Raw genomic sequence first — 22,887 nt, 5'->3', positions numbered from 1 at the left:
ACTATTTACTTTTGTGGCCCTCTCCTTAGCTAGTTCAGCGTGTGCAGAGGCTTACCTGCCCTTTCAGCGGCGGCTGTGATGGGCAGCTCAGGTGCACTTCAGTGCCCTACCCCAGCTATTCCCAGCCTCTCAGCTTCTCTGCCTCAGGACCTCCTCCTAAACTGCAAGATCTCATCCAGCTTAAATTCAAGGTGGTTGGGGTGTTTGGGAGGAATTAGTGCCTCCAGAGGTACCCCTCAAATAATGGGGGATGGGAGTCTGCAGATGAATGCCCCAGCCTCCTGAGCTTTGGAGGGAGTTCTGAGATGCATCCTATCCCCCAAGAGCCCCCAGTGGGATACGCAGCTCCGTAACAGAGCCTTTCTTGTCTTTTCTGCTTTCTTTGTTGCAGTTTTTCTGCCCTTCACTCCTGCTTCCTGGGAATCACTTCCCAAATGAGCTGCATTCAAGTCCCACTTTCAGGCACTGACTTCAGAGGAATACAAATTAAGAGAAGCCCATAAAATGAATAGGATGCAGTGCTGGCCAGGCTGACATGCATATACGCCAGCCTTCCATATGGCCTGGCTCATCTGGGGCGTTCCTTGCAAGTCTTCAAACTTTCAACTCATGACTAAAAGAGAAAGTTGGAAAATTAAAAAATATTCTTATGTTGCAAATGTTCCCCTACATCAGATGACACCTCCTTACATAGTCATCCATGCCGTCACCTTGCTGAGGCCCCACTCTTTGTCAGGGACAGTGCCATCAGCAGGTGCTAGAAAAAGAAACAGAGTCCAGCCCCTGCCACTGGAGTGTGTGGTCTGTCAGAGAGACAATGCTAGAAATCTGCAGAGTATGAGGGTGCAGTGGCGATGGGCAGATGTGCGTGTGTGGTTAGGAGCTGTGAAGGATGAGTGGTGAGAGCCAGTGGAGCAGACCGAGCAAAGGCGTGACACGGCAGGGGAAGCCTGGAGGCCCCAGCAGCTTGGTTCTGGGGTGAACTGCAAGCAGCCGGGCCACTGTTCCAAGGGGCATGCTCACTGCCTGTCCGATGTGAGTGGCCCGTAGAGAACATTGGAATCAGATGGGTTCCCTTACACAGCTCTGTGTGCAGGCCTTGTTAAGCTCGTTGGCAGCGTCACCGGGAATGCTTTCACACACAGGTGCCTCACAGGTCTGGCCGGAGCGTCTGGGCTCTTTGCACCGTGCTTTTCTGTAGCGATGACTTCCAAGTTGTAAACGTCCTTTTCCTGCAAGGCTTCAAGTGGAAAATTGGGGATCAGCTTAATAAAAATTCCAATTCTAGTTCTTACACTTACCACTTTTTAAGGATTTAGTGGGAAAGAGTAGAAGAGTTATTTTGTTTAAAAAAAAGAAGAAAAAGACAATGACTTACTTTGGAAGCACACGTAAGTGGCTCTGTCCAGAGTATATGATACTTTCATTTCAATCTGAATGGGAATTTAGTCTGTCATGAGCTTTTAGACTGACTGCAAGGATGAGGATTTAATGAGAAGAGAAAACTCATCTGATGCTGTGAGACGTGGGTGTTGAAATCGCTCTGTGCTCTGAGGGGGCATTTCAGACAGGCCCAGCATAATGGTATCGCAGTCTTGCCATGTGTATGTTTATTCCAGTTTGACCGACCTTTGAAAAAACACTTACACTTACATAGGCATCTGCACATTACCACCCCAGCCTTTGAAGTGGGCAATGAACATTGTACAATAATTATCACAGAATTGGTCTTAGCTGTCTTGAGCTTTCTGTATGTTCATTGGCTGATGGAGGCTTTGTACATTGAGTATCTTCAAAGAATATCAAACAGAAGGACTGTTTTTTGAATTTGTTTTAGAAGGCACCCTATTGCCTCTGGTGTGTGAGGGAAGGTGGTGGAGAGCAGAGTGATTTGTTTTCACTTTCCGGGTCTGTTTTAAATGCTCCTGTGGCAGCGTCCCTGCAACCCTTTCACTTTAATGTTTTCTGCTCTTTGTCTTTAATCTTTTCAAGACAACAGCTGGGTTTCGCTTTTAGTACTTATTTTTGATTCCTGTCCTGTTGTGAGCCATTCTGGTGGGTTTTGTTTTTTTTTTTTGTTTTTGAAAGGCATGTGGCATCCTACTTTTCTATACTATTTAATTAAAAGTTTGGCTTTTTAGAACTTGGCATTGGCAACTGCTAGAAAACGGAGCCAGTGGATGTTTCCAAGGTATGAGACCCTCCTTTATCCTTTGTAGCCTCCTCATCCAAGATTGAGCGCTTTCTATCAACTGATTCCCTGCTTGTGGAGGGAGATCACGATGCGTGCTTTACCCAGGGCACACTGTACGTGTGCATTTGTAACTTACATGCACATGGCCTAACAGGCATATTTCCTGAGTTATTGTTCGCAGTTTTCTGTGAACTTAGTTATTACTAAAGTGGTCTAATTTTATATATAACAGGTCTATTTCTAACTTGGTTCTCTAAGACTGCCAATTCTGAATTTTATGCTGATATAGTTTTTTCCCAAAATATATATGCTCCGGTCACTGAGGGCATTCAGAGATGAATATCTCATTTTGGTATATGGCAAGGAGACAGTTGGGAAGGGGAGGGATAAAAATAACACTGTCTCAAAACAAAACAAAAAAAATAGTAAAAATTTGCTCAAAGCCATTCAGGATGATTGGCTTGTTCAGATGATGAATTTATAAAATGAGTTGTATATTTATGGCAATTAAAAAAATTAAGCCACTTTTGATCAGATTTCTCACTCTTTCCATTGCCCTGGTATCTTCTTTTATCAATTTTATTTAGGAAAGTAATAGTGAAAATGAAGGCTTTTCTGGGAAATAACCCAGCAGTGAGAAAGAGATATTATTAAAATATTTTCTGAGAAATCAAAGTTTTAAACATTTTTTAATCCTCCATTTTAATGCCAGATTATATAGACTGCTGAATTTCACACAGAATTTAATGTATAATAAGAAAACAATCTATCAAAGCTGTCAAGATTTATTAATCTTGCTTTTGAGGACTTTGATTTGAAATGTCCTTGTTGGCATACAGAATGAAATTACCTAGTAAATGAAGCACTTTAGGATGTGTGAGAAAATTGATCTGAATTGGTTCTTAATTTTTTTTTTGAGATAACAATTTTTAAGATAAACCGTTATGACACACTGAATTACAATCTATAAATTAGAATATAATTGTGCAGTTTGTGTTTAATTTTCCTACTCACATTTTATATTAGGTTTGTTTCTTTGCAGACTTATAGTATTGCTTTTTATAAATAGCTATTTAAAGCCATTCATATAATCAAAATAATATTTATAGATATTCAGAAATGACTCATCTTAAGATTGTAGCAAAGCAGAAAACTGTACTGTGTGGGTTTGCCACCTCCCCCCAACAAAAATTCAAGTTTTGGCTAAGTTTCCTGAATGAGCATAGTGAAAATTAGTTTCTTTTGGAAGGATCATACAATTGAAAGACTAATTTAAATTAGGAGGGCACACTGGTCTTGGTGGAGGGCATTGTGAGAAAGCAAAGCATAATTTTCCTCCAAACAAAGACAAGCTTGTTGGAGAGCATGCTTTATTGCCTGGAAATTCTATATATATGCAAAGTTGCTCATCAGTTCACTGTTGGGTTTTATGTGCTTGGTTTCTCTTTTTCTATGGAAAAATCAAATGCTAAAAAATATCGGCGTTTGTTCTGCATGCTGTAGGCACCCAGCACCCTGCACCGGCAACCCTCCTGGGGTGTAGTGTTTCTGCCTGGGGTGGCGGGGGGCGGTGCTCAGACTTGTGCTCCATGCAGGTAAAATAAGGGTGTGTGCTTCCACAGAGCCCACCCAGATTTTCCGGGAAATGACTTTTCTGCATCTTTTTCTGATTCCTTCCCTCTGACAGCCAGGTGGATACTCTGGGTAAGTTAGGTTCACATCCTGAACTCCATTCAGTGCTTTCCCCTTTTAAAAGCAGCTTTATTAAGACATACTGCATATACCATACAATTTACCTACTTAAAGTGTACAGCTCAGTAGCATCTAGTATGTTCTGCAGCTATTACCAGAGTCAATTTTAAAACATTTTTATTACCCCAAAGACAAACCACATCCAGTTAGTGTTTTCTGAAAACACAGATTTGGATAAATTAATTCAATGAGTGGAAGGTGAACATTCTCTAGGCTGCTTTTATTTACTTGTTAATCTATTGCGGGGACACTGGCTTAATCACACTACATGTGTGTTGGGTGTACAATTCTATAATACGTCATCTGTACATTGCATTGTGTATTCAGCACCCGAAGTCTTGTCTCCCTCTGTCGCCATGTATTTGGCCCCCTTTACCCTCTTCCCTTCCCCGTCGTCCCTCCCCTCCCATAACCACCATACTGTTGTCTGTGTCTATGAGTGTCTTTGTTTTGTTTGTTCATTGTTGCTTTCTATTTTATGTCCCACATATCAGTGAAATCATATGGTCCTTGTCCTTTTCTGTCTAACTTGCTTCCTTAGCATGATACTCTCAAGATCAATCCATGTTGTCTCAAATGGCAATGCTTCATCACTTTTTATGGCTGAGCAGTACTCCATTGTATATGTGAACTACATGTTCTTTATCTAGTCACCCATTAAAGGCACCTAGGCAGTTTCTATGTCCTGGCCACATTGAATAATGAACATAGGGATACATATATATGTCTTTACAAATAAATGTTTTTGAGTTTTTCAGATAGATACCCAGAAGAAGGATTGTTGGGTCATATAGTAGCTCTATTTTTAACTTTTTGAGGAATGTCCATGCTGTTTTCCATAGTGGCTGCACCAGTTTACATTCCCACCAGCAGTGTATGAAGGTACCTTTTTTTCACAGCCTCTCTAATGCCTGTTATTTCTTGTCTTATTGGTAGTAGCCATTCTATCAGATTTGAGGTGGTGTCTCATTGTGGTTTTGACAGCTAGTGAAGTTGATCATCTTTTCATATATCTGTTGTCCATCTATGTGCCTTCTTTGGAAAAGTGTTCGGGTCCTCTGCCTAGTTCTTAATTGGATTGTATGGGTGTTTTGTTCAGTTGTATGTGCTCTTTTTATAGCTTGGATATTAACCCCTTATCCAAGGTATTGTTTGCAAAATCTTCTCCCATCTGGTTGGTTTCTCATCTTTGCAATTGCCTTCTTCAGTCCGTGTTTTCATTTCATGGCATAGCAACCACTTTCAAAGCTCCTAACAGAGTGTACAGTACTTTACAGTGTGCAAAGCACTTTCTATCAAACTGCAGCCAAGAGGCTTGGCTGGTGGCATGACAGGTTGGGGTGAGAGGCTCCTAGGAGATTGGCCTGGAGGAGAGGAACCCTGTTATTTGGTGTGTGCCTGCAGATTGGAACCCAGACATTTGAGCAATCCGGGCACAACTGTGGGAGGTCTGGTCTGCGGCGGGGGCAGCAGGAGAGCCAGTGGCCAGAAGAGGAGCCAGGGAGAAAAGAGGGATGTGGGTACCAGGAGGATTTCTTTACAGGAGGTTGTGGGGTTGGGGTCAAACACCAAGATGGAAGATTCTCAAACAGGAGGCAAAGACCTGAAAGGGAGGTGGAGATCGTGGTAAATATCCAGGTGGGGATGTGATCTACACCCGAGGAAGGAGGAGCTACAGCAGGTGCAGGAGAGTGAGGAAGATGACCTGCCTGGCTGCTGAGTCCTACACTCTGTGAATGAACCCCACCTGCCCACACTGGATGCCACCTCATACTTGGAATTGCCCAGGCCACCTCCTCTTTGCTCCATCCGAGTAGTTCTGGTCCTTGCTTTCTTCTCTGCAATTCTCCTTCCCCCACCCCATACCTTTCCTTGGGCCCACCTCACTGTGTGGACCCATTTGGTCAGGCTCCTCCTGTCAGCATTCTCTCTCAGACTCCATCCCTCCTTCAGCCAGCCCCTGTCACCCATAGGTGAGAGAGAACAGGTACTGGGCAGGCGACTCAGCTCCCCGGGATGCAGCTGGTTCAGACCAGCCCACTTCTTCTGGCAGAGGAACTAGAATGCTGTCATTTAGACAGGTTGGGGGTGGGTGGAGAAGGTTCAGACAAGATTTCTCCTAGGCCCTTGGGTCCAGATTCTGAGTCCTTCACCTGACTGCCTGTCTCCTGGGCTCTCTCCGTGTCTACCTTAAAGGTATCATTTTCAGCTTGACACTTCCATGGAAAAAAGAATTTTTTTGTCCAGATTAGCTGTGTACTATGTAGGAAAGTGGTTGACAAAAGTTCCTTTTCCAGTGAGGCTTCTAAGGAATTCTTTATAAGGCATCCCTCCCCTTCCAAGCTTTCTCCTTCCTGGATCCTTCTAACTCTGATGCAATGTACTTTAACCACCACCACCGCCCCCCCCCCCCCATTTAAATATACCTCACTGTATTTGGTAGATGTTATTTAAAAACCATGCATGTGTATATAAAACTATATATACTGACTTGGGCAAATATTATTTTTAAAATAGCAGAAATTTTATTTAACTCTGCAGTGAAATCAAGAATACCTGTATGTTACAAATATTGGAAAGCACACGTTCACATTTCATACTTTGGATTTTCATAAGCATAGCGCAGCTGTATTTTATTGTTCATATTTTTGTGTTGACTGGTAGGAATGTTTTTTTCTCTCCTTCCAGCACTGTAGAGATGATTTATAGGACAGCCCAAAGCAGCTATTTTCTGACTGGGAAATTGACATTTGAAGCTGAGTTTCTAGATTGACGCAGAAATCTGTGTTGTGTGTGGTGAAAACTTAATCTGTGCAGGACAGTCAGGCTCTGTGGCTCTGTCAGCACTGGAGATCGACATCAGTGTCCTTGGGCCTCAAGGCAGTGTGGCATGGAGAGTACAGGAAACCAGAATGCACCTCCCAGAAGACCTAATTGCAAAAACTGTAAGGCTGACCCCTGAGATCAGTGGCCAACTGTTAGAATGACAGTACTAGAAGAGCCCAGAAAATTTCTACTCAGCCCAGGATGGCATTGAGACCAAGGGGATTCTATGGTCTGGTTGGCTGGGGCCTGGAGAAAAGACTTGCCAACAGTGACAGAACCAAAAATCAGACCAGGTGATTGCATTGTGGTGCTGGGACATCTGTATAGGGTGGGTAGTGTTTCAGGCTGGACCTAGATATATAAGGGACAAGGTGGGAGAGGCGCAGCAAGGGCAAGACGGGCTGTGGACCACAGTGACGGCTGGGCTCTAGGCCCAGCAAGGGAGTGGACACACGGGGGGAAAGGCAGAAGCCCAGGTGTGGGGACTGAGCACATGAAGGGTCAGGGGGAAACTGACATTTCAGCCCTTCAGCCCTGCACCCGTCGCTCCACATGCCAGGTACCTGAACACATGGCACCCACAGGCAGATTCGGGCCTTCTCTGTTGGTGGGGACAGAGCGCCCACTCCGGTAAGGACTTGTTGGAACAGCAGAGGCAGCTGGACCTACAAAATAGGGGTAGGGCTTGTAATTGAGCTAAGTTGGAAAAAGCAAATATTGACAAAATAAATGCATTAAGAATAATTGTTTAAAGTTTCAACGCTGACTCCTGTTCATTTCTTGGTAGCTTTTAACTTTGAAATAATTTTAAATATACTAAAATTGAAATATACTAATATTGCAAGAACAGTATAAACAATTCCTCTAGACTCTACTCTGATTCTACCAATTGTTTGCATTTTGCCCATTTGCTTTATTATTCTCTTTCATTTTTTCTGAATCACTTGTAAGTTGATACTTTGTCCTCCTTAACCCCTAAATATGGATATTTCAGTACATATTTCCTTAGAACAAGGACATTTTCTTGTGTAACCACAATGCAGTTATCAAAATTAGTAAATCTGGCTCCTTTTAATACTGATAATATTCAAATGCCATGCATAATGTTTTAATAGTTTTTGTTTTATTACTTTTGAACCTTCAGAGACTGAAATTTAATCACATGTCTTTTACCTTCTGACAGTGCTGGGGAGAGAGCACACTGTATTTTTCCCAAATCCATCACACGGGAAGCCTTTGCCAAGTGTGCAAAGTCAGGCTGGGCAGTTGATGGAATTCCACTATAATGACCCCAATTAGATAAAGCCACCAGAGAGATCGAAGAACTTTAATGCATAAAGTGCTTGCACATTTGTTTGCCTTGGAATTAAATTTCTACAGTGCTATCTCATTTCAAGAATAACACTGTAATCACCACTTGATAAGACCCATGTACATGATTTCTATCTTTTTACCTTAAACTCAGGAATGATATTTTGATGATGCAAATTTAATATATTTACCCCAATTGGGTTAAATGGGTATATAGCAAAAATAAATAAATAGATAAATAGATAAATAAATAAATAAATAAATAAATAGAAAGACGCATCAAACAAGAAAGCAACTGTGAAATGTGTTCTAATGTCAAAAGCTACCGAAGATCTCGTCTTAGAGAAAAAAAGGAAGAAGCATCATGTGCCAAATCTCCCCATCTGTCTAAGGCCAGCTGAGATTTTGTGCCCGTGAGCACATGGAAACATTTTGGGGTTACAGAGGTATGAGTGTTGCTGGTGGTTAACTTGGTGGTGAGACTGGATAGGTAGGTCACTAGGTGGAGGACAGTGAGGGGTGAGAATTGTTTTTTTTTTTTTTTCACTTTATACACCTTGTGGTTTAAATCTGCTCTCATGTGCTTTTAGGCGCTGTATAGTGACAGAACTTGTTGCAGTGGGGTGGGGGTGGGGGAGAGACAGGATGAGATGGGGAAAGGGGCAGAGAATGAACAATAATTAAAACAAAACCAAAAGACAAACTTATTAAAAAATAGTGTAGCTTAGAAAGGAACATCAATAATTAATAAGTGGAATTATGAATAAATTGGTTGTATAAAATGAGTCATTTTCTATTTTCAGCTGTATATCTGTGGCTGCCAAGTTTTTCAGCAAGATTCATATATATATATCTCTTAAAACTAAATTTTCACTAATGAGTGTATTTTGGTGCCAATTGTCAGGGAGCTGACTGGCTCCTCAATCTTTCCGTACTGCCTTTTGAATTACAAAATTGATTAGTCTTCATAGGCTTTGATGTGTTAAATTTAGGTTTTGTTTTTATCAGCATCAACTGATCTTCACGCCCATTCTGTTCCGTCTCTGAAAGCAAGAAGCTTATTCATAAAGAGCAAACAAACATCACAGAGATATTTGACCATGAACATCATATGATTTCAAATAACTTCTTTCATCATATCTCCAAATCATTAGAATTATTTTTGTAGATCTTCATGCACTAGGCCCGTTTTTCTTCTAAGCATTTGTTTTTTGAAAAAATGGCAATGTGGCCCTTGGCAGAATTGGTATGAGAAGAAGCTGTGGTGCAGAGGGAGTGGGAGCCGACAGCCGCTGTGCCCTGGGCCGAGAGCAGCTCTCCATGGGTTACCTCACTTAGCCCTTCCGTCAGCCCTGGCAGGCACAGGGTAGTGTTTCTGGTTTATTGTCGAGGAACTTGAACCTCAGAGTGGTTAAGAACTTTTAGTTCTTCATTCACTGTTTCGTTCACTCAACAAATAGTCATTGAAAGTCTGCCGTGTCCCAGGCCCTGTGCCAGGTTAGGTCTGCAGCGGGAGAATATGGACGTGGTCCCTGCCCGCGATGAGCCTGTCGTGGAACAGAGGAGAAAGGCATGGAAGCAGTGCATGCTCTCACACAGCACATAACCACACATTGCCTGGGCACACTGATGGCAAAGACATGATGCAGGGAGAGAGAATAACAAGAGACTCACACACACAGGGGCTCGGGGAAGGACACCCCAAGAAAGCCATGTATAAGTGCAGACGAGTAGAAATGGGCAAGGCCAAGTGGTGGGTAGCACGTTCCATGCCACAGGAGGCCTCCAGGGGTCAGTGTGGCTAGAGATGAGTGACCAGAGGAAGAGGGTGAGAACTGGGGCCGGAGGAGCAAGCAGGGCAGCTCATTAGAAGGTTCAAAAGTCTTGTTTGCACCAGTGGAAGTTTTCAGACCTGGAGAGAGCTCACATTTGCCTGGATCTTAAAGCTGGTGTCCTCCAACTGTGTCAGCCTTGCCCTAGCCCTTGCTCTGCCCCCTCTGACACATGGCACTGTAATGTTCTCCTCCACACTGTGTTCCAAGATGGCTAAAGCACCACTTCCATTATTCCACCTCCCAGTGTTCGTGCCGGGAAGAGTGGGGCCTAATCAGTTCTTTGATGAGATAGAGGGGAATTAGAAAGTGTGGGGCCTGGGTGAGGCCCCTAGATCACACTGCAGCTAAAACAGAGTTCATATTATCTAGAGCGGAGAGATGACAGAAACCAAGAACCACTCAAAGGATTCAAGGGGTACAGTGTCCCCCAATAAACAGAAGCTTCCAAAACCACACAGCACTATATGACCGTGATTCCCCAGAAATGTGTAGTATGTGTATATCTTGGAGCAGAAATAGCAGAAATGATAATGAAGGGAAGTGAATACGGCAAGGCTGGGGTACCGGCTGCCCGCTGGGGGTTACAGTGTAGGATCGGAGCTGAGGCGGCAGGACAGGTGAGTTAGAGATGGGCGCTTCCAGGGAAACCAAGTCAGAAAATAACCAGAGAAATGCATAGTGGTTTCAGACTTTGAGAGACCAAGCCAGAAACTAAAAGAATATCTCTAATATCTCTAATGTGGGAAGTTCAGATATCTATTTGGGCCAGGAAAGTCTTTCCTCTCCCCTGTCTTAGTCCATTCAGGCTGCTGTAACAGAATACTGTAGACTTATAAACAACAGGCATTTATTTCTTACAGTTCTGGAGGCAAAACATCTGAGATTGGGGTGCCAGCACAGTCGGGCAAGGACCCTTTTCCAGGTCACAGGCTTCTTGTGTCCTCACCTGTTTGATGGGCTGGGGAGCTGGGGTGGGGGGAGCTCTGAGAAGAGTGCTGATCCCACTCGTGGGTCTCCGCCCTCACGACCTAACCACCTGCCAAAGGCCACACCTCCTGATACCCTCACCCTGGGCAGCGGGACTTCATTATGTAAATGGGGGGCACATTCAGACTGTAGTAACTCCTGAATCTCTTCTCACCGCCCCCTCCCTTGTGCCTGCGACTCTGTGGGCTGCATGTCATGGAGCACGAAAGCGAAAACCAAATCCTGGTAGTTCGCTCTAATGGGGGGACCCTCGAGGGCGATTATTTCCTGTGAAATGGTTCCTTATTTCAGGTTTTTAAATGACAGATGCATCCTAATTCTGTATTATCAGTATTTAAGGACTTTCTTAGAATTTGCATGGTTCCATGATATGCATTGCTGGTATTCCTGTTAGTTGTATCAGAGCTGGGCTTGATCATTTAACTCAAAATAACTATGCTTAATGTCCCTCACTCTTTGAAGACTCATATGGTTACATAAAATGCCAATCAGCTGTTTTTTTCTGTAAGCAAGGAGGCAGTGGCTATATTTTAATGCTCACGGTCTGCGTGTGCATGAGATGGACCGTAGCAGTGGGCTCAGGCCTTGTGAAGAGAGGGAGATGGGGGTTTGCTATGCAGGGTCAGCTCTGCGGCAAACTATTTCATGACTCTCGGCTGAGTAGCATTGACCTACTATGTGTGTGTCTTACTCTCAATCTGAGCTGCCCTAAGAGGAGCTCACGGCTAATTAGTTGAATATGCAGAGTGTGCACTGACTTAAATTGTAAGTGAGCCCTTTGAAATCTCTGAACCTTTTAGTGATATTAAAAGTATGGATGTATTGAGTGTGCTTAACCAGGAAATCTGAGTCTTTAATATCATTAACTGTAAGTAACTGGAGATGGTTTAGCCTCTGAGATAAAGGGTCTTTACCTCCCCCTATGCCAGCCCCTTTCTCTTCCTCTTCCCCAGTTCAGGCCCCTATGATGGGCCACACGTCCAGGCCCACCTTCCGCTTAAAGGGCTCATGCCTTCCTTATTTTTCCATCAAAACTATTCTCCACACAGCTGCCAGAATGGTCTCTTAAAAACACTTATCTGTTCTTGTCACTTCTTCCCTTAAAGTGCTTCTCATTGTGCTTTGATAACGTTCAAATTCCTCACCCGTGACCCACAAGGCCTTACCTGGGAGGCCCCTGCCCTGCTCAGGCCTCCCCACCTCTCCCCGCCCCCCACCTCCTCGACCCAACTCTCCTGCCAGCCTGGCCTCTTCGTTTCTTAACACCACGTGTGTTCCCTCTCGGCCTGGAAGGCTGGCGCTCCTTGCCCCATCCCTCAGCCCCAAGCCTCCTCAGCCTCAGACTCCCTGTCATCACCCTGACCCCCAAATCGGAATTTGCTCCACTGTCCACCACCCAGCCGCGTTTTCAGTGCACCCTGTCCTGCGCCCCTGTCCAGCCCCCGGCACCACTGAGCTGCGAGGAGTGTGTGGTTCTGTGGGAACGCCGGTGGGGGCCCACTGCGAGGACCCCGCCAGCCTCCTTAGCACCTTGACCAAGCGAATGCGTATTTACTCTCCCGTTCCTTCAGGGTTAATCCGATTAAGCTCTATTATAACTGACTGAGCGAGGACTGGCTGAAAACTACCACTACTCGTAGTATAAATAACTTGAGGGTATTTTAGGGTCCATTTTTACACCTATTGGGGGGATCTTGGCACCTTCATAGGCCAATAGGAAAGAGTTTCAAACAGGTGGCTTTTTCATAGAGACTTTATTTGCTTATTTGTACATTCCACGTGGGCTTTAGTCTAGGATTCTTAGAGGATCTGGGTTTGGAAAACAAGGTCCATGGGCTGTAGTTGTGATTATCACACTCCAGACTACAGCTCTTGCAGGTTGTTTGTGAATTAAAAACAGCCAGGAGTTGGCAAGCAGAATTTTGCCTCCATTTAGAAATATTTCTAATAGGGCCGAAGGATGTAATTAAACATCATTGAAGAGGTGGCTGTGGAAGTTCTTTGTGCCCCATTATGCCATGCTATGGAAACCAAGAAACGATGCAACAGAGTAACTTGGCATGAAGGGCCAACCTGGTCCAGCCCGTGGTCTGCTGTGGGAAGAGCCGTGCGTGTGGCTTTCGAGGGAAATCAGGAAACTTCTGCTGGAGGGTTTCATTCACAGCTGTCTCACTTTCCCTTCCTTTCTGCTTTTCACATAGTAAAGAAGTGCCTAGCTCTCTGAGAGCAATGTGCCACATCCATTTTACACCATACTTTATACATCTTCATACAGAAGTTGTAGAAGAACTCTTCCAAGAAACAGAAAAAAGGGACCTACACTTTATACCCCTATGCTAAGCTCTTCTATCACATAATCATGATGCTTTCAGAGAAAGTACAGATGAACTGTTTGCTGTTACATTTTATGAACTCAGCTGTAGCACATTGGGAGGACCTAGTAAAGATGTAACAAATGGGACATCATGACAAGACAGAGTCTCACGTTCCTGGAGCAGTCCTCTCTGCTCTTCCCCAGTCCCGGACGGTGCCAGGATGTGCTCTCACTAGTGAGTCCCTGTTTCGAGCACGTGCCCCTGCTGGCGTTCACAGCACTGCCTGCCAGTCATCCTCATGCCTTCCTGTTTGTAATGGTTTTCAGTGCTGATATCCCAGTCCAGGGATTCTATTTATATTCTCCCGGCAATCTGGTGATTTCCTAGGTGGAGAGGGGTGTCACAGGGACAATTGCCGGGGAGGGGAGTGCCCAAAGCTCAGGCCTCCACCTGGCTGCTGGTGGCCGGGCAGGAATTTGGTGATAGTCATGGTCACTCTGGCCTGCCTAGTGGAGGCTGCCGGGCAGCCTGGACAGGCCTGGGCAATGGGCAGCATCCTGGAGAACATCCAGAAAAGGTCCCAGTGTGTCAGGAAAACCTTGACTTCTAGGGTGGGGCATCCGGCCCCACTGGGACTCCTTCTCTTGTCATAGAGGGTCCCGCTAAGATTCAAGCTGCTGGCCTTCCTGCATTCTCGGTGAGTCCTGCTTTGCAAACTGACTGGCCTTTCAGAATGCGTCATATCTCCAGCATGCCTCTCTCCCCAGCAGACACCCTCGACTTTTGTCTTCTGGCTCCTGGGCCATATGGAGCCCTTGTGCACATTAGAGAGTGGTACCTACTGCTCTAGGTGGGAGCAGCCCCGGCCTGGGGCTCTGGGCTGGGGCCCAGAGCTGGATTCCTCCCCAGCACCCTCAGCCTTGTGGCTGCACCACCAGCCTTCCCTCCAGCCTTCTGTAGAGGCCGTGGTGGGGCCAGTGAATTGGCTGAGATATGATAGACCAGGTTTTAACCTCTCTGAGCCTGTCATCTTTTGTCTCTTCTCAGAAAACATTAGTACAGCCAGTAGCACATCTCCACCTGGACCCAGGGACAGGCCTCTGGCCTCCTGAGCCCGGGCACGCCTTCCCACCCCTCTGCTCCAGGCTTTGCCCGCTTCATGCTGCCTTTCCCCTTCCCTCTGTTCTGCGTCACATGTGTCGATTTGCTTTACAAATAGGCCAATGGTATTTACGGATTAATTTTTTAAAAAAAGGATTCTGTTCATAAAAAAACAGGCTGATGGCTGAAAGGCTTTACTAATTTTTGTTAACTTATTTCTGGCCTTGCTCTCTTGTGCTCCTCCCCTTGGACTGTGAAGGTAAAAGTGGGCAGCACACTGCAAAGCTATTTGAGGAAGTCTGCTGGTTCATTCTTATTTCTCCACAGCCCCACTGAACAGGCACATCAGTAGATGTCTTTGGGTCTTTATGTTGCGTGTACATCAGCAGCCTCGGTGATGTGAAGCTGTCGTGGAGAGAATGTTTCTCCCTAAGGCCGGAGGCTCTCTGCTTGGGAGATATCGTCACTCGTACTCTGGTTAGCTCGATCAATCCTTGGCTTATTATTTCTATTATTATTATTATCAACAACCATTTATTCAGTGGCTGCTGTGTGCTAAACACTTTTATAGGTTTTATGGCTCATCCTTCCAAAGGTCCCCGAAAATGGGTGTTATTATCCTAGGTTCCTTAGCCAGGAAACTGAGGAAAAACTTACTCAAGTTCACACAGGTAGCATGTGGAGGATTAGAGTCAAGACCTTGTTCTCACGTGAGCTCAATGGCAGCACACTTTCCGTAACATCAGAGGTTCTTGTTTTTCCCATTGAAGTTCCCTGAATGCAGATGAAATTGATACATTATGCTCGGATCTAGACCCTTTGTAGCTAGACATAGCCCGCAGCAAGTTCAAAATTTCTTTGAAGTCTCGTGCTTTAATCTTTAAAATGTATGCAAATTTGGCTTCTACTTCATAATGTAAAAGTATAAAAATAATCTTCTAAACTACTTAACATAGAATGAAATTTAAACTCCAGGAAGAGCTCCTGTTAACCCCTCTCATGGCCCCGCCTGCCCTGCTGGCTGGCGCACTGGGGGTCTGCACACCGGTTTGAGAGGGTCGCCATTGCCCTGTGGTGCATCTCAGCTCAAACCTTAGTGCCCGTTTTTTTGGTTTGTTTTTTGTGTGTATGTGTTTTTTTAATAGACCTTTCAGGTATGGAGCAACCTTTACCTGGTAAATCCACAACCTCAGAAGTCTTCCTAACAGAGAACACAGTACCTAGTACTTTGTAGACAAAACCTAAGTAGATCTCTGTTGGTTTCATAGAGATCTTTGAGTGATCTGTGTTTGGCTGGAAGTTTAGAGATTATTTAGTTGTGTGGTTTGTAAACTTTTATTTACTTTCTACTTTTAATTTTTTAGAGAGAGTGGAAGGGAGGGAGAAAGAAAGGGAGAGAAACATTGAAGTGAGAGAGTAATATCAATCGGTTGCCTATCATAGGCACCCTGACTCGGGCATGTGCCCTGACCGGGCATCGAACTGGCAACCTTTTGGTTTGCAAGATGACACCCAGCCCACTGAACCATACCAGCCAGGGCAGTCAACTTTTACTTTCTTTCAAAAGCAAAAGTCATCTTTCAAATGAAATTGCTCTTGGGGCTCTAATTTATAAAACAACAAAAGTGAAAACACTCTAGTTGCCTTAGGGGCTGAAGGCTCTGCATGGTGCCCTTGCCAAGGGAATTCGGGTTTCTGCCAAGGCACAAGGTTTAGAAAGCCCAGATCAATTCAGAGCACTTATTTTACGGATGAAAAGACTGGAGTCAGAGAGCTCGGATGATGTGTATGAGGTGACTCAGCTGATTAGTGACAAAGCTAGGAGTAGATCTAAGAAGGAAGCCTACCAAACTGTTCCAAGACCCTCGAAGGCCCTTGTGGTTTTCTTGTCCTATGAATAGCTGATTTCTTAACTGCCCTAAGAAGTCTGGGAGGGCTAGGGAGTGGGAGTGCTGAGGAGTCCTCCCGCCAGGAGCCCTCCATAATATGGACCAGTGCCCCTGGCTGTTAAAGGCACAGCTCTTTCCCAGTGCGTGTGGCAATTCAAGAATGATCGAGTTAGGCCATTGACACTATTAAAGTGTTAGAGTGTGTTGGAATCCAGGGAAAGGTTTTGCAAGAGAATGTCAATCAGGACCCCAAAGAGGACATTATCGAGGGACTCAGCCAGGCCACTACACACCCCACCAGCTGGGATAGGGGAGGAGTATAGGGGTGACATTGAGTAACCACCATAAAAATGTGCTGAGTCACCTCTGGAAACTCCTGACCTCAGGTTTAAGCTGGCCTTGTGCTGACTTTCATGTGGGGACCTTACTAACCATGGCCTTGGTTAATTCCCTTTAGTTTTTTTCTGGCTCTCAGAAAGCTTGAAGTGACTTTTAAACTTCTATGAAGACATGAACTGCTCCACAATCTAGATTACTAATATAATTGTCTCTCATTTTTTTATTCATCACTATTACAAGGAGGCCCAGTATCGAACTTTCCAATTTCCCCTCCTCTGGAGGATTATATAGTCGAAGGGAATTACTCCCACCTCCACATGCTAAACTGAGAGAAGAGCTGTCTTCTCATTCCTCTGCCGCCACTCTCCCTCACCGCCAGGCTCCATGCACATTCAGATGCCTGACACTTAATGCCACTGCAGGCCAACCCCACCTGTCCTGCCTCGGGGCAGACAGACACAGGGGGTGATCGCCCGGCCGCAGTGTTGGCTCAGCCAAGGATGAACAGTGAACACTGAGTCTCTCTCCCACTTGACTCTCAGCTGCTGAGGTCTCTGTCCAAGAGGCAGTCAGTCCTTTTTACTATCTATCCAGGAAGAGTCATGCATTTACAAATCTCTATGGATATTCACATACACACATCTTTTATCTCCACAAAATGGTAGCATACTCTATACACAGTGCTATAGTTTGCTTTTCAAAAATGTAACAATATATCGTGGAGATCATTCCATATTGGCACAGGTAGTAGGGCTTCATTCTTTTTCATGGCTGTATAGTATTCCAACATCATCTCTCAGGAAACAACCCATCTTCATTCTCTCTGGAAGTAGCTTAGATGTCACCTATTAGTACTTGGTGGACATTTGGGTTATTTCCTGTTTGTTTTGTTGTTGTTTTGTTTGCTATTACAAACAGAATCATTTGCATATGTATTCAGGTGTTTCAGGGGGCTGTACTTCTGTCCCTTGAGGGAGATTCCTTGCTCAGTCAAAGGAAATCTACATTTTAAAATGTGACTGATACTTCCAAATTGCCTTCTACTGAGGCTGTATCATTTTATACTCCAATAAGCCACACGTGAGAGAACCTGTCTTCCTGACTCTCACTAATAGTGTTAGCAAACTTTCTGAAACTTCTCCAGATCTGATGAGTAAAACATGATATTGCACTATCGTTTTAATGTGCTTTCTTGTCATGAGTGAGGTTCAGCCTCTTTTCATTTGATCTATAATTTTATAGACTGCTTTTTAACTGGCACTTGGAAGATGAGCTGCCGCCTAAAGATCAAGCAATATGCAAATAATTTAGAAATGCCAATTTTCTGATATAAGTTTTATTCCAGTTAGCTGTTTTTTATCCTAATTAACATAGGATGCACTGCAGGGTACTACCTAAGAAATCAGTTTTCCTGCTTTAGTGAATGTTTATTAAAATGCCCCATCAATTTTAGAAGATGGAGTTTTTTTATTTATATGCATAAATATTTCAATTCTGATTTTGCATCTCCACTATACCAAAAGTTGTTATTAAATACAGTACTTTTTAGAATCAGTTCTCTTATGAAATACAGAGTTGTCTTATTAAATACAGCACTTTTTAGAATCAGTTCAATGTGACATTCATGAAACAGAAATTTGAATAGTGACTGGGTATAATAGAGATGTTACATTTCTTAGTTATGACAGTGGTGTTGCAGTTTTGTTTCAGAAAAAAACAGTTCTTTTAGAGATTCATATTGAAATACTTATGGATTAAATGGTGTGTCTGGGATTTCCTTCAAAATAATTCTGGAAGGGGCAAGTGAGAGGGGTATGTATGAAATGACATGGGTCATGAGTTAGTAATTATTGATCCTGGATGTTAGTTATATGGTATTCTGTCTGTTTTTACATATATTTGAAATTTGCCATAAAAATTCTAAAATTCAACAGATCAGTGTTAAGTCTGTGTCACATACAAGCCGCAGCGCTCTGTGCTGTAGGAAACACACACCTCACAAGCGCAAGGGGCCTCATCGGCTTGTTCTCTGCAGTGAGCCCAGTGCCGAGGACGCCGTCTGCACATAGTAGGTCCTCACTATGTCCTGAGTTCCAGCCTGCACTTTGGTTCCCAGGAGCTCCAACCCTGAGGATGTGCTATTGAGTGAGCAACAGACTGAGTGCTATGGAGCCGAAGGAAGGCGAGGTCCCATTCACTCAGGGGTCAGGATGGTGCTTCCGTGGGGTTCCTGAGAACTGACATGGAGGTGCCTGAGACAAAGAACATCCTCTGCATCCAAAACATTTCTAAGCAGAGCAAAATTCCTCCTTTAATTTAAGACGAACTATTTCTCCTAGGAGCCCGGTAGGAAGTTGCTAACAGTGAGAGTAATAGCTCAAAAGGCCGTAGGGGTCACAAAGCTTCTTAGAACATACCCCGTCCCCAACTCCTCTCTTTGAGCCTGTTTTGTTCTGAGTTCAGCATGATACCATGCTGAGCAGTGTGTTTAATCAATGCCCTCTGGTGAGGAAGAAGAGTAGATGGTGTCATAAGAAAGAAGAGAATCAGAATGGGGGAGTTATCAAAGGAAAGATCCGGACTTCGGGGTGGTAGATTGGTCCTGTGGGTATGTTTGACTGATTAGTTAGCTCAGAGGCAGAGAAATTCATGATTTTTAATGTTTGCATGCAGGTGCTGGTATAGTCACCTCAGAATGAGAGTACAAATGGGTTTAAAAAATAAAAGCTAGTCACATCTTGACTGGAAAAAGGCTTTTTTGAGAAGTTCAATGTTACATTACAAACACCATTCAGATATACCAAATGGGCCAGGTGGTTGCTCAAATACTGCGTGTTGCCAGCTGCCCATTGCTACAGATGAAGCCTTTTCCACCGACGTTTGTGTAACCCACAAGCACATTGTACGGCGCTGACTCCTTTGATGTTGCTTAACGTTTGTGTGTCACCATAATTACAAACCATAAATATACATGACACCGTGCGACACATGAAATTGCCCAGCTTTCATCCTGAAAGGGGAGGAGGCTGGATTATTACCTGACAAGAGAGGATGTCTAATAGGCATTTTTCATTCTTCCTAAATGCCACTCCTCTCCCGTAGGATGCTCTAGATTGCTTTATGCTCACCAAGCCTTGTGCCTTCAAAACAGCACAGACTTCGAGGGCTAGTGTGTATTGCTGAACCCCAGGTTTTAAAGCATGCCTGGACCAAAAATCAGGGGGATACAATTCTGGGGAACCCAGACACTACTGCACGAAGCCAAAGTCTTCTATTTGACAACATATCAACAGTTCCTTGGAGGTCACAAATGGACAGGTGTATGATATAAAAGGAAGTAGGTAAATGGAAGCAAATCAGCTTCTTTCAAAACAGACATATTCTAGGGATGTATCTCTTTTTGCTCTGAAAGAAAACTGATTCCGTGTCATTCAGCTATTTATTTGTATCTGCATCTGTAAACACCAAGTGTCTTTGCCCTCTACCAAAACCTGAGCATGCGTTTGCAGGGGTGGTGAGCAGGGCAGGAGATGGAGGGAGGGCGAAAGCCCACACAATTCGTTTAATCAGTCACAACTACATAGATGGATGGGCTGAGACCAAGCCCCCTCCCTGGGCACGGGCATATTCAGCCTTGCCCGGGAAGACCTCTGTAGAGCACAGTGTCTTAATTGTAGGCCACGGATCCCAGACAGTGCGATTCAAGGCTCTATAAATGCAAGACTCAGATGCTTCCTGGTGACCAAGGTTTCTGCTTTTTAATGTGTAAATAAATGAGTGCTCCACGTGAATAAATATCTCTGTATTGAGTTTGCAATCTTGTCTTTCAGAAATACCGACAGTACATGGCAGGACTTCTGGCTCCTCCTTATGGTGTTATGGAAACGGGCTCTAACAATGACAGTAAGTGAAAAATGTGAACATTTGTATCTAAAAATGTGTCGTGTGGTGTGTGTTTTCATGTGACAAAAATATGTCCTACACCAGCTTGACAGATTAAGTTTCCAGACTCTTTTGTGGATAAACAGACCTGCCAGCCCACGTGGGTTATTATACAAAATGTTCATACAGTACTATTTTTTCGTGGCTTTAGCTGATGCTCTGCTGCTAGTTGGGACTTCAGCATACTTAGAATACCTTCTCAGAATGTCTTCATTTTGTTGCAAAATCCAGTGTTGTTGCTGTGCTCTCTTTAAAATGGGACTCACGAGCTGTGTTTGTCTCGGTCACTTGTGCGTACCTGAGAGCCCCACCCTCTTGCTCATTTTGACATTATTGATCAAAGAGGAGCAGCGTGAGTCATTCTTCTTCTTAAACCACAGCTTCTCCAAACCCCAGGCCTTTCATAGGAGACCAGTCTCTGTCTGATCATAAAAGAAAGGAAGTTTTTCTCTGTGATATGCTTTTCTAGCAAGTGCCCACCGGGCCCTGAGAAACCCTGTGTCCCGACTGTGTTTATCTGTTCATGCACATCAGAAGCACCTGCCCAGCACCCCTTAGTATTCCTGGGAGATGCTCACTGCACCTCTAAGCCCCTTTCCTTGGCTCTTGCACATTTACATGTGACAAGGTACCAAGTACTAGGGTTTTTGAGGCTGTAGTACTTCAAGTAGACCCAGTGATGGAGCAGGAGGCCCTTCCACTCCAAGCATCTTCAGAGTCACTCTTCATATCCCCTTCCTCACACCTTGAATCCTCGCTCTTAATCCCAGACTTGTCACTCTCTACAGGGGATTCTCCTCCCTGCTTGCCCAAGACCTAAGTGAGCTTCCTCATTTTCCTTCTCCTCGGGTTCACAGTTTCTGTGCAGCCTCTGCCCTCTCCTTCTGTTGCTTTCTTTCCTTTCGTTTGCTTCCCTGTTTTGATTTTTCTCTGTGGGCTGATCTGGGGGTGACTGGCTCATGACAAGTCCCTGAGTTGCAATCCCAGCTGTGCTGTCTTCTAGCTCTGTGACCTCGGACAAGGCACTAGTCTCCCTGTGCCTCAGTTTCCTCAAGGGTTATTATGAGGATTAAATGAAACAAAACACGTCAAGCATTTGGAAGAGTCCCAAGCATATAATTAGCACCCAAATGATGTGAGCTATTATTTCTTCACCACCAGCCACTCTTTAACCCCTCCAAGTCTGGCTTCTGCCCCTTTCTTGACTCAAACCACTCTGCAGCTTCCCACTCTCTCCAACTTCGAGTAAGACTTTTCACACCAACAGTCCATTCTCCTGTGGCATCAGGCTCCACTGCTATCCTGGTTTTCTTATATCTCTCTGGTTACTTAAATGTTTGTCTCTTTTACAGATACTTCTTCCTTTCAATGAAAAGTTTAGGTATAACCCAAGAGTGTAGCCTTAGCTGTTTTTCTCTACACTTCCCCCTGACCACTGTATCCTTTTTTGCAATTGATATAAATACTTCCCCAACCAATACCTCTGATTCCTCCAAAGAGCAGCCTGGCTTTCCGAATGACTGCTGGTTCTCTTTCCACCTAGATGTTCTGCCGGCACCTTAAACTCAAAATGTCAGTAACAGAACATATCCTGGTTCCCACAAAACGATCCTTCCTCTGAAGGTGCATTTTCACTGATAACTCCCCCATTCTCCTGCATGTACCAGGCTCTAAGCCCCACCCATTGTGGAGCCCTCCTTTCTCTTACCCCCACCACTGAGGTTCATCACTTGTCCACCCCTTGCTCCTCCGTCTGTTGTGTTCACATGCTTTCATTGCTGCTCCCTCCGCAGCCACCTGGCTGAAGGCCTCCTCACCCCTGGCCTGAGGGCAAAAACGGCTCAGCTGCCTCTGGGCCCTCCGTGACTCACCCCTGGTCTGTCCTGCTCCTGGCTTGTACTGAAGTTCTTTTTATTTACTTTCCGGTGTGAGGAATTTCAAGCGTATAGAATGACACAGTGAATGCCTATGTTTTCATCATTTCAACTTAATTAATACTTTAATATTTAAATAGGATTTGCTTATTAACTTAATGTGTGTTTTAAAATTAATACTTTGCCACACTTATCTCTTTTAATTGTACATATGTATTTCACACCAAGTACTTTAACAGGTATTTTTTAAAATAAAAACTTTTCCATGTACAACCATACACTATTATCACGCCTAGTGGCTGGCGTGGTTTTCCTTAATAACACCCACTGCCTAGTCCATATTTAGATTTCCCCAGCTGAGTAGCTTTAGAGCTCATGCTCAAACTGGACCTCAGTCAAGGACCATGCCATTGAATCTTGTTTTTGTGTCTTAAATGTCTTTTCATTATGAACAGTCCCTATCCATCCTTTTCCTGGTCAGAATTTCTCTGTTACTCAAAACCGTTTAATAGTTGTCCATCA

General features: G+C 44.3%; 1 protein-coding gene across 11 annotated transcripts in view; it reads left to right on the top strand.

The window, feature by feature from the left end:
- RAPGEF4 (Rap guanine nucleotide exchange factor 4) overlaps window positions 1-22,887 on the top strand; it is a 277,233-nt gene that overhangs the window by 134,988 nt on the left and 119,358 nt on the right. For all 11 annotated transcript variants that reach the window (XR_004902609.1, XM_028509418.2, XM_028509417.2 and 8 more), the window contains one exon: window positions 20,380-20,452. Coding sequence is in view for 10 of the 11 variants with exons in the window: in XM_028509418.2 (XP_028365219.1) it covers window positions 20,380-20,452 (73 nt within the window). In the remaining variant the exon portion in view is untranslated. The remainder of the gene's footprint in view (window positions 1-20,379; window positions 20,453-22,887) is intronic.

The sequence above is a fragment of the Phyllostomus discolor genome, chromosome 4, assembly GCF_004126475.2.
Source record: "Phyllostomus discolor isolate MPI-MPIP mPhyDis1 chromosome 4, mPhyDis1.pri.v3, whole genome shotgun sequence".
Lineage (NCBI taxonomy): Eukaryota > Metazoa > Chordata > Mammalia > Chiroptera > Phyllostomidae > Phyllostomus > Phyllostomus discolor.
The sequence above is the reverse complement of the archived record's forward strand: the minus strand, read 5'-3'. Positions and strand labels throughout refer to the sequence as shown.